At 46.9% G+C, this 12,664-nt stretch overlaps 1 protein-coding gene across 1 annotated transcript; it reads left to right on the top strand.

Annotated features, from left to right (window-relative positions):
* The first annotated feature begins 7,278 nt into the window (after positions 1–7,278).
* On the top strand, positions 7,279–8,586 carry LOC124687768 (uncharacterized protein At4g06744-like). The gene has a single exon (XM_047221518.1). It carries the CDS (start codon positions 7,279–7,281, stop codon positions 8,584–8,586), a length of 1,308 nt encoding a protein of 435 aa, XP_047077474.1.
* Positions 8,587–12,664: the final 4,078 nt, after the last annotated feature.

The following is a 12,664-nucleotide window of genomic DNA, read 5'->3' as shown; positions in this document are numbered from 1 at the left end:
AGCCCTGGTTGGAGCTGGCCCTCGTAGCCGTAAGTCTCCGGGGCTTTGGGAGTTAGGACCGGCTTCGTGTTCCTTCCGCTGCCACTCCATCCGCGGTTCTCCTCCGGTTGTTGCCTCGTCACCGGCTCTTTTCAGCGGTGGCATCATCGTCTTGGTCACCTTTGTGACTCTCGCTCGTCGTCTTTGGTTCATCGTGGCCTTCGGGGTCCGTCTCGCGGAGATGGGTCGTTACACTCGTCGGGGCTGTAGGTTAGGCAAACAGATTCAGCTTCCTTATCCTACTAGTGTGTCCGTCTCTCGGCGACCGTTCGATTTAGTCCATTCGGATGTTTGGGGTCCGGCTCCCTTCGCTTCGAAAGGGGGCCATCGATACTATATCTTATTCATTGATGATTTTTCACGGTACACCTGGGTGTTTTTCATGCACTCTCGCGGTGAGGTGCTCTCTATTTATCGGCGTTTTGCGGCCATGGTCCGCACTCGGTATTCCTCACCCATTCGCGTGTTCCGTGCTGATTCTGCTGGTGAGTATATCTCCCGAGCACCTTCGTGGTGTCCTTGCTGAGGAGGGCACCCTCGCTCAGTTTTCTTGTCCCGGCGCGCATGCTCAAAATGGCGTCGCCGAGCGTAAGCATCGTCATCTTCTTGAGACCACCCGTGCTATAATGATTGCTTCTTCTCTTCCGCCACATTTCTTGGCTGAGGCTGTTGCTACGTCGGCCCACCTCATTAACATTCAGCCTTCCGCTGCTCTACAGGGTGGCATTCCTCTCGAGCGTCTCTCTGGTGTTTCTCCAGACTACTCGACTCTCCGTTCATTTGGTTGCGTCTCGCTATGTCCTTCCGCCTCCTCGTGAACGCACCAAACTAACCGCTCGGTCCGTTGAGTGTGTTTTTCTCGGATACAGTGATGAGCATAAGGGCTATCGCTGTTGGGACCCCGTTGGTCGTCGGATGCGCATCTCTCGTGACGTCACGTTTGATGAGACGCGTCCCTTCTATCCTCGCCCCACCTCGGGTACTTAGCCGGTGGATGATATCTCTTTTCTTCTTTTTCCGGATGCACCCCCTGCTGTTCCTCCTCCCCTCCCTCCTACTTCTGATGCGCCCTCCTCGGCGCCATCCTCTCGTTCGTCTAGTCCACCTAGTACTCCTCGTTCTCCGGCTTCGGCTCCTTCCGATGCTGTTCCTTCTTCCTCTTCTTCTGATGACTTGTCTTCTGCAGATGAGCTTCCCCCTTCACGGCCTGTGCGTCAGCGTCGAGCTCCAGCTCGTTACTCTCCTAGTCGGTATGGTCTCTCCGTCGTTTCCGAGCCGACTTCTTATCGGGATGCCGAGCGTCATCCCGAATGGCAGCTTGCCATGGCCGAGGAGATCGCTGCGCTTGAGCGCACCGGCACTTGGGATCTTGTTTCTCCCCCTTCCGGTGTTCGTCCCATCACGTGTAAGTGGGTCTATAAAATTAAGACTCGTTCGATGGATCTCTTGAGCGCTATAAAGCGCGTCTTGTGGCTCGTGGTTTTCAGCGAGGAGCACGGCCGTGACTATGATGAGACTTTTGCCCCTGTGGCTCATATGACTACCGTGCGTACCCTTCTTGCCGTTGCTTACGTTCGCCGCTGGTCCGTCTCCCGGCTTGATGTTCGAATGCTTTTCTTAATGGCGAGTTGAGTGAGGAGGTTTACATGCAGCCTCCTCCCGGGTATTCTGTTCCCGATGGGATGGTTTGTCGTCTTCGACGTTCTCTCTATGGTCTCAAACAGGCTCCTCGTGCTCGGTTTGAGCGATTCGCCTCTGTCGTGACTCGTCGCTGGTTTCTCTCCTAGTCTTCATGATCCAAGCACTTTTCGTTCACACTTCTCCTCGTGGACGTACTCTTCTTCTTCTTTATGTTGATGATATGATCATTACCGGTGATGATCCTGAGTATATTGCCTTCGTCAAGGCTCGTCTTCGTGATCAGTTTCTTATGACTCGATCTTGGTCCTCTTCGCTATTTCCTTGGCATTGAGGTTTCCTCCACTTCGATGGCTTTTCTATCTCTCGGGAAAAGTACATTCGGGATCTTCTTGCTCGTGTCTGCTCTTGGGGATGAGCGCACAGTCGATACTCCTATGGAGCTTAATGTTAAGCTTCGTCCTACCGATGGTGATCCTCTTCCCGATCCCACCCGTTATCGCCATCTTGTTGGGAGTCTTGTTTATCTTGCTTGTCACTCGTCCCGATATTTCTTATCCTGTTCATATTCTCGAGTCGGTTTGTCTCAGCTCCTACCACTTGTTCACTATAGTCATCTCCTCCGTGTTCTACGTTACCTTCGTGGCACGATCACTCGTCGTCTTTTCTTTCCCCGTTCCGGCCTCTCTCCAGCTCCGGTGCTATTCGGATGCTACGTGGGCGAGTGATCCTACGGATCGTCGTTCACTTTCTCGCTTACTCGTGTGTTTCTTGGTGGTTCGCTTGTTGCTTGGAAGACGAAGAAACAGGTCGCGGTTTCCCGTTCGAGTGTTGAGGCTGAGTTGCGGGCTATGGCTTTGTTGATTGCTGAGGTGACTTGGTTACGGTGGTTGCTTGCAGATTTTGGGGTCTCGTTACGACACCCACTCCACTTTTGTCCGACGGTACAGGTGCTATCGGCATTGCACGTGATCCGGTCAAGCATGAGCTGACCAAGCATATTGGTGTTGATGCTTTTTACACACGTGCTCGGGTGCGGGATGATGTTGTTGCGGTTCATTATGTGCCTTCGGATTTGCAGTTGGCGGATTTCTTTACGAAGGCACAGACTCGAGCGCAGCATGATTTCTTACTCTCCAAACTCAGTGTTGTGGATCCACCATGAGTTTGAGGGGGGGTGTTAGATGTATATATTTGTATATTATAGTTTCCCCATATGTTAGGGGGCTTCCTGCATATTTCCACCTGTACATGTACTATATATTGTGGCCTTTGGCCCCCTGGTAATACAACAAGCATATTTCCCTAACATTCCTAAGATCAAGAGCTGGATGTGCACGCACTTCCATCACGGTAAGCAGCTGGATTTCATCATTCGTGCATTTATCCGAGAGTCATTATTTTTAAATGCCTCAACTTGTGATGTATTTTTTGCAGGGCAGAAGTGATTGAACTCGCGGGCGCTTGGAGACTACCTTCTGGTCAAACTCGGCGTCGATGCTTGATTCTCTTATATAGTAAATTTTACCTGCCTATCATGTCTCAAACACACATGTGGACATATCTGGTATTTTTTTTCTTGATCTTAATTAAACAACTCAATTTTTGTGCGTCATGTATTTTGGATCGAATGTATATATAAATATCTGTACTAGCTGAATGCTAATTAGTGATGTATTCTTTTCAGGGCAGAAGTGATTGAACTCGCGCGCTGTTGCAGACTACCTTCTGGTCAAACTCGCCGTCGGTGCTTGATTCTCTTATATAGTTAATTTTACCTGCCTATCATGTCTCAAACACATATGCACATATCTGGTAATTTTCCTTGATCTTAATTAAACAACTCAGTTTTTGTGCGTCATGTATTTTGGATATATAAATATCTGTACTAGCTGAATGCTAATTAGAAGAGCGAAAAAGAAGTTTATTATTGCAGTCTATGCAGACACACATTTATCAGGATAGGAAGCTTTGTTATGAGATTTGCGATGAGCAGCGGTTGTATGCATGTGTAGACAGCCAATCTAACATGTATAGGAAATCTTAAGAGAGCTAGGTGTACAAACTACGCCTACGGTTTTATAAAATGACTTGCAATATATATCAACCAACAACAAAAATTCAAGCTTCAATAATGTACTCCTGCCTATTCTAGGATCTAAATCAGTAAGTACTTATTGTTTTGATATCACGTATATATGATCACTAATTGCTAGCAAATATGAACTTTCATTCTATATAGTTGCCCAAAACGTATGCAAATGACCAATCGAATATCGCCTACAATTTAATTCCACATGCTATACTTTTTCTCTAATTTATATATTTGTCTTTAATCCAAATATCTTTCATAAATATTTCTAAATCCCAGTCTACTGCATACATAACTGTCATCGACAAAAGAGTCGTAGCAGAAATGGTATTACCTACAAGAGTGTAAAAGCTATTCCCGGATACATTGCAGTACGTGACCACTGAAAAAAAAATCCGTAGATGTACTAATATCCAGAGTACTATATATGTGCACCAAAATAAATTGAACTCTCTAGAATAAAAGGAAAAAAACTTAACTGCAATTAGTTAAAGGAACTCTCTTGCAGACATATACGATGACATAGAAATATTATTTAATGATGTTTACTGGCATGGTATTCCTGTCATTTAATAAATGATGTCAGATACAATTTAGAGATAATTTTTATTTTCATATTTGGTGTTCAAGGGAACTACTAAATTAAGACATATGTTTGTCGACATGCATACTGTTTTGCAAATAGAGTAATAACATAAGGGCTATTTCTAAGGCAACCCACAGATCCTTATTCCAGTAGCTAAGAAGTGTTGTGCACTGATCTTTTTTAATAAATTTGTGTAAAATAATCATGATAATGAAAACATTGGTTGCACGAAATGAAATTATGTATATGATATTTTTTATAGCCTTCAGTGCTAAATGCAGCATAAGTATCATGGGTGTTTATTCTTTACTCATAAGTAATTCTTATACAACTTTACTGACTTACAAATATTTTCTTATAGAAATAAAAATACTAACATATATGGATGAATCATGATATTTTTATAGCCTTCAGTGCTAAATGCAGCCTAAGTATATGATCCTGGGTGTTTATTCTTTACTCATAAGTAATTTTCATACAACTTAACTGACTTAAAAGTAGTTTCATGTAGAACAAAAAATATTAGCAGATCTGGATGAATCATATCTTTCTAAGATGTAACATACTTTGGTGGAGCCATAACAATGATTATTGCAGACATTTCCCTTGCTATATACAAAGCAACTCCAAAGTTGATCATCTTGATTAACGTGTACACGAAATTAACTCTTAAAAAAAGAAATTTGATGGGTACAAGAAATATGCGCAAAGAAGCCCCAAATTTGGTATATACATTTTTTAGTTTGGATGTGCGAGTCACACAACGTGATAATCATTGGCAATAGAATAAAGATGATTTATTTGTTTCTACATATAACATATAATTATGATGGTTATAAACATATTATTTATATCATATCATGTATATTTCCATAAATATATATCTATTACTCGGTCACTTTATAATACACTAAAAGATGTCGCATTGCGAGGGCCACCATCCTAGTTAGGATAAAAGGGAAAACTGATGCTAGGATTATGTGAGTTGATTTTTTGAAGAAATTTAGGTCATATAAATGATTTTCTTTAAAAAAATAGTTTTTTTCCCGATGCAACGCATCAGTGTGTCCAAAGCAAGTATTTTAGTATCGTTTCCGTTGCAACGCACGGGCATTTGTACTAGTCCAAAAGAGATGAACGAAGACGCATATTGTGGTGGACGAAAGCGCATTACGACGGACCAAACCAAGGAAACGTTAGCTCCTTTATTATTAGGTATAGATACAATGAATCTGTACAATGAAGTATCAAGCAACATACCGGCCGGTCGGGGAAGGCGGTGGCGCGGTCGCGGGCGGGGAAGATGGCGCGGGTGGTCGGCGGTGGCGCCGGCGAGGGCGGGCGGGGAAGGCGGCCGGGCGGGTGGGCGTCGGTTAGGGTTGGCTCGGGGATTATTTGGACGGAATGAGGGGAAATAGAGAGGAGGAGGCTATTAAAACACGGTGCGAACTTAGTAGTCGCGTGCCAAAAGAAGGGGCACACTACAGGTAGGTTATTAGCCGCGTGCGTGCGTAGGTTGCGATGCGGGTATTATTAGCTGCGTTGCACGCCTGGAGCACGATGCCAATAAACATGCCCCTATAATTAATCTTGTGATCTGATTCTAAGACAAGCTCCTCGAAGATGTCTTATAAGTGCTAGCTAAAGACCTATAATCATAAGACATCTTCGAGAAGTTCTGCCATAGGAGCTTTCCACGATCAATAGACGTACATCTTTGAAAAATTTGTGTTTTGAGAGAGTGTGACGGGTACATACATATATATAGCATCAAAGTTTGTGCGTTTACACTATGCTTATCGTATTATAAAGTATTATAAAGTGCAGCCATTGACGTATTGTGCATACTCACAAAAAGGAGACTATAATGTGTTTGTTAGGTACGGGCAACGGATAGGTTTGCGCACGCTGCCTCTAACTCCATACCTGTCGCGTGTGGCCGGATTGACCCGTACTAGTCGTGTGCCGGAGCGAGCCACGCGCTGCAATTACCGGCTTACTAGTCGCGTGCCCTTTTTCCGACCGCTGCTAAAAAGAGCAGTCGCGTGCCCTGTCCTAGGCCCGCTGCCATTAATCGTGCCCCTATAGCCTTCTTCCCAGTAATATCACCTCCGCAAACCACAAGCCGATCGCGCCGCCGAACATACGCAGGAGGACATGGTCGGGCTCTTTCCCATCGATGATCAAGGAGAACCTATGGGGCAGACGCAGGTCCCAGTTCATGCCCTGGTGGATGGTGACGACGAACACGAAATCGGAGAGGTCGATGGCCATGGGGCTGGGCGACGATGGTAGCGATGGCGACGGGGATGGTGGTGGCTGACTCTGGCCTCTCCCACCGCTCCTTCCTCGGCGACCTCGGCCTCGGCCACGCCCATGGCCCAGAGGCCGTCCTAGACGCCCTCCCCTCGAGCCTATGCCGCCAGACATTGCTATGGAGATGCCTGTGATGATGGTGGTGCGGAATGGAAGAAGTGAGGTTGTGGAAAAAAATGGCCACCGCTGGCATGATTAAAAAGGGCCAAAGCATGATATCGGCGCGTAGAACGCAACGGTGGCATTGATGAAGGGCAGGCGGCACGACTAGAGAATAAGCGGCAGAGTCAGCCTACTTCCATTGATGGCTAGAGGAATAAACCCGTTGGGCCGCTGGCGGGCCCTCGGTCCACGTGGGTTGTCCGTGCCGACGCATCGGTTTTCCAAATTTGGTGTGCCAATGGGTCGCGGCGGACGGGTCGGTCCATTTAAATCGTCCCGCTAGAGCGTGCCCAGACATAATCGGACGCGCCGGACAAGATGGGTCAGCCCGTTGGAGATGGGCTGAGCCTCCCGTCTATATATTCGGCTGCGGTACGTATCATCTTTCCGAAACGAATCGATTAGCCATCTCCCTGAACAGATAAGAAACCGATTTCAACTAGGAATGGCCTTCCATCCTAAGTTGCATTCCACCCAACTCCTATTGATTCTTTCGTATGTTACTGCCGCAGTGGCATCTCGTGCGGTTCCCCCAGAATTTTCCCATGAAATCAATCTACAGCCAGCGGACTTCCACAACGAGCGCCTCTACCGAGCCTACCTTGTGATCCAGCGTTTCAAGAGCACCATTACTAGCGATCCCAAGAACGTTACCGCCACCTGGTCAGGTAGTGACATCTGCAACGAGAAGACCTATCTCGGCTTCCACTGCGCAACGCCACAAGGGTTAGATGAGAAGCTAACAGTTACGGAGGTTCTTTTCAATGGCTTTGGCCTGTGTGCGCCGAGGTTGCAAGGCTTCATCGACCAACTTCCTGATCTGGCGCTTTTTCATGCGTCCTCCAACAAATTTGGTGGCGATATCCCTCAACTGGATAGTCTGCCATACCTGTTCGAGTTCAATATCGCGAACTACGACCCCCAACCATTGTATCCTTCCGGTTATTCTGCACTCCAAGGAAAGGGAGGCGCATCGGGACAATATTCAGCTGATAGTACACATTGCAGTACTACTTTTCTTAATTTTACGTTTCACTTCCAAGCACGCACGCCGGACATAGGAGGTATTATTCCGGGCGTCACCGATGCAAAGGCACTTATCATGAACTACAACAACCTGTCCGGGAAACTTCCGACGAACATTGGCTTCTCCAAGGTGAGCTATCTCGCCCTCGCCAACAACAAGCTCACCGGCCCAATCCCGCCATCAATCGCCCACATGCAAGACTCCCTCTTCGAGGTGCTCCTCCTCAACAACCAGCTCTCCGGCTGCCTCCCCCACGAGCTGGGCATGCTCACCAAGACATCCGTCATCGATGCCGGCATGAACCAGCTGACCGGCCCGATCCCGTCATCCTTCTCCTGCCTCAGCAGCGTCGAGCAGCTCAACCTCGCCGGGAACCGCCTCTACGGGCAGGTCCCCGACGCGCTCTGCAACCTCGCCGGCCCGGCCGGCCGCCTCGCCAACCTCACGCTGTCGAGCAACTACTTCACCTCCGTCGGGCCGGCGTGCTCGGCGCTGATCAAGGACGGCGTGCTGGACGTGAAGCGCAACTGCATCCCCGGCTTCGCCAACCAGAGGGCCCCGGCGGAGTGCGCCTCGTTCCTGAGCCAGCCCAAGACGTGCCCGGCGTCGAGCGCTCCAGTGGAGTGCCCCGCTGCCGCCGACGCCAAGAAGAACGCAGCGGCGCCGGAGGGGAAGGTGGCCCGTGAGTACTCCAGCTACGTGACCTACGCCACTCTGCATGAGTGAGCGAGGGGCCACGCCCGCATGCAGTGGGAGACAACGCGACCTCTCGTCGCCATTTGCTTTGTACTCTTATGTGTTTGGTGTGCATGTGATTGCTCTTTGTATTCTTTGTACGTGCGTGTGTCGGGGCTAGAGCTCGCCTCTTGTACTACTGCTATTCGCAGTCTGTAGTGGTACCTAAATTTGGATTGTATCTTGCATGTCTTAATTATATTGGTGATTGAATTATTTTGAGTGCTACGTGTGGGCTTGTGGCATTTTGGTTACCGACTTACGGTTGCTGGATCAGTAATACGAGGTAGATGTGGCATGATTCAGCGTTACTCTCTTTTGCGCAAAGATCGAGCAGCACATGCTTATCATTTCTTGTCATTTTCTTTGGTTTACTAATGTCTTTAGTCTTTTATATCAGTTACTTCCTCCGATTCATTTTTTTTTTTAGTTTTTACTCTAGTCATCATTATGTTTGTACTTTCTCCAGCGTATTTGTGAGTGTTTCATTCAATTTTATTATGTTTATTTTCTCAGTTTATTATTGCCTTCAGTCTTTTATTTTATCGTATCTATATCATGTGTTAGTATTGTCTGGTCGGTGCCATTCTGCTAGCATTTTTAGTGTATTTTCTCATGGTGTATGGCAAGCTGTGTAGCTACGTGAAGTATATGCCACTTTGCATGAGTGACTGAGGTGCCACCCCATGCGTTTGGGGATGCCTTGCCTCGTCCTTATCTGCTTTGTATTCTTGTATGTGTTTGGTGTGCATGTGAGTGTTTGTTGTTTGCTTTATAATTGTTTCTATCGGGTCAAGAACTTAGCACTAGTAATATGTTGTCAGGTCTATTTTGTAGTGGTAATTCAATATTTTGAATTCTATTTTTCATGTTTTAATTATATTATGTTGAAGTTATGGGAGTAATACATTGTGGCATTGGTTTCCACTGCTTGTATACCGGGCATGCACAATTAATTGATGTACAATCCTAATATGATTACACGATCTTCCTAGGTGCAATCGTGAGCAGCCCCAAAATCATCCCAATCTTTTGTAATCCCAAAACTCTTAACTTATTTTAGAGATTTGTGTGCCTTGTTCTATTTTCGTTCATCATGTGGTCGTTATGAGTATGCTAGCAGAATTAGTTTGTGGACTACTGGAAGGTTTGGTCATTGAAGAGATATATATGATCATCATGTACAATAGCATCGAAACATGACCGTTTTTGCCCTATTGCAACCCCAATATGATCTCGTAAAACCATACATGTACCTGCAGACACATCAAGTTTTAGGAGGAGTTCATCTATCGACAAGGCTACCCAGCCTAGTTCTGACATTTGCCATAGTTTATAAATGACACAAAATGTAAAGATGTCATCGGCTAGACAAGGACCCCTAGTTGTTTTGATTTCAACATATCAAGGTCATCACATGCACTGGTACAACATACATGGTGGAAACCCACACTGAAAATGGGCCTAGGGCCCATTGCTACAATCTCGTGACTGATGTGGAAGGCGCATTAACAATGGAGGACGACCACATTTGCGATGAGTTGCCTCAAAGAGAACATCCCTCATATGCTCATTTGCTTTGTATTGTTGTTTGTGTTTGATGTGCATGTGATTGCTGTTTGTACTCTACGTATGTGTGTTTGTTTGTGAAATCTAGATCTCGCATCTTGTACTCTACTACTACGCTTGGTTTGTGGTGGTAATGAAATTTGGATTTTATCTTGCATGTTTTAATTATATTGATGATTGAATTAAGTAAAGGGCTTCAGTGATACAAATTTAATATGGCATGCGCCAGCATTGCTCTGTTTTGCACAAGGACCGAGCAGCCGGTGCTTATCAATTTTTGTAAAAAAAATTAATTTATTAAGGTCTTCACTCTATTATTTTGGTTAATTTCTACATATTCATGCACAATGACCGATCAGCCATTGCATGAGTGAGGTGCCAATGCAAGTGGTTGTGGGTGCACTGCCTTGTTGTTTGCTTTGTATTCTTGTGTATGTTTGTTGTGCATGTGATTGCTATTTGTTTTCTATGTAATTGTGTGTGATAGTTATTTGTTTTCTTTCTAATTGTGTATGTTCATGTCTAGATCACACCACTCGTATTGTGTTGCTACGTCTATTTTGTGGTGGCAACTGAACTTCATATTTTATTTTACATGTTCTAGTTATATGTTGGTGGAATTATGTAAAATACTGTATTGGGGAATTGGTTACCATTGTGTAAATACAGGACATACTGGTAATTAATGTGCAATCTTCGTGGTCAAGATCGCATGGAGTCCTAGAAGTCTCTCGGCCTCTTTAAAGTAATCGATGTGCATGCCTTGATCCATCTTGCTTTGTTGATGTGTGTTTTAAGTAGCAGGATCGCTAGTTTCCATCTAATAGAGAATTAAGTTAGATCCCGGTCAGTTCGCAATTAGTTAGATTTGCGCCATGATTCGTATTGGATTTGAACAATGCCCGTAGGTGTGCATGCATCCGTCACCGTTGGATGTTGTGTAGAGCCGTTGGATTTTGCCTTCTCTGAATGTGAACAAACGGCAGGTAGACGGCTCTGTGAAGTTTCCATTTGTTCATTAGTACTTTGTTGCCAGGTGACAACAGCAAATGCATGTGGGACCAATTTCGGGGTGAGAGAACAAAGTACTAGTTGATGCTCTTTGTATTATCGCTAGGTGTGTTTTCGTTGGAAAACTTGGCCACCAATGTGATTTCTTTCTCTCAATTTCACCTTAAACTCCCTGTTTCACTAATAAACACAATTAGATGCTGGCAGTGGACAAGCTCCGCGTGCCTCCACTACTTCCAGACTACTACTGCAGACTGAACATAAAAGAATGGATGGATTGATATACATACTGCTGCCGACTGAACAACTAAAGCAAAGTCGAATCTGAGATCGTGCGCGGATGAGAAGTTCGAGCAGGCCGCTCACCCGATAGACTCTAACCCACGGCGGCGCCATGGATCTTAATACGTGGTGCCGGACAGCCAAAATCATATGATACGGGCCAATAAGCGGATAAAATTTCCTGTTAGCAAGATAACCAAAATCAGCTAATAGCCTGATCCAAGTCAATCCCCAAGCTGAACCATAGCAGTCCGCTAAACAAAAAAATCCACATCTTCAAATCAGAAGAGATAGAGAGAGGGGTTGCCTCCCATGGCCGCACCATAGTCCAGAGCAATGACATCGGTCGATAATGGACAAACAGGGAGGCAGAGGAGGAGAGATTGGAAGATGAAGACGGACTGAGGCGATTGGGTCGGAGGGGACAGCGGATTTTTTACCGGAGCCGTCGTTGCAGAGCTGGCGCTCCTACGACGGCGCGCTCGCGGCCACCGTCCCGCGTCTGCGCGACCGCGTGGTCGCCCGCTCCACCGACGCCATCGAGGCCGAGAGCGATAACCCGCTGCACCGTTGCCTGTCCTGGGTCGACCTCGCCTTCCTCGGCTTCGGCTCCGTCGTCGGCTCCGGCGTCTTCGTGCTCACCGGCCAGGAGGCGAGCTTCGACGCCAGCCCGGCCATCCCGCTCGCCTACGCCGCCGCGGGGTTCTACGCCCTGCTCTCGTCGTTCAGGCGACGGGGGATGAGGTGGCCGCGCGGGCCATGCGTCGAGGGAGGAGGCGGCCGCCGAGCACGCGGCAGATAGCCCGCAAGGGCAATGGCGGAGGCAGGAAACGAAAGTGCCTCACGTACGATCAAATTGCTACGATTTGTGTACGACCAGACTCAAGAGAAGACTCCCATGATTTGGCCCACTTCCTGACTTAGGCCCATATGAGTCTAGTCGTACGGAACTGTCGGACAAAAGTTGTCGTATGTATAGCATTGCTCGGCAGGAAAACAGCATCAGGGGGGCCAAAGCGGAAAAAACTTCTATTATGGGGGCCGGTTTCAAAAAATCCGTAGCTTTTAGCTGTAGTTTGGCATAGGGAGGCAGGGATCTAGGCGTAAATACAAAATCTTAGGGGGGGCCTCCTGGCCCCCCTGTCTCCGCCAGTGCGCAAGGGCGCCTCCGGCGAGCGAGGGGAGTGCTCCGCAAGCGCGCGTCCGA

Source organism: Lolium rigidum, chromosome 2 (genome assembly GCF_022539505.1).
Source record: "Lolium rigidum isolate FL_2022 chromosome 2, APGP_CSIRO_Lrig_0.1, whole genome shotgun sequence".
NCBI classification, from domain to species: Eukaryota; Viridiplantae; Streptophyta; class Magnoliopsida; order Poales; family Poaceae; genus Lolium; species Lolium rigidum.
The sequence above is the reverse complement of the archived record's forward strand: the minus strand, read 5'-3'. Positions and strand labels throughout refer to the sequence as shown.

Bases quoted from the DNA above. Each gene is read 5' to 3' on its own strand.
- LOC124687768 (XM_047221518.1), top strand. From the start codon at position 7,279: ATGGCCTTCCATCCTAAGTTGCATTCCACCCAACTCCTATTGATTCTT.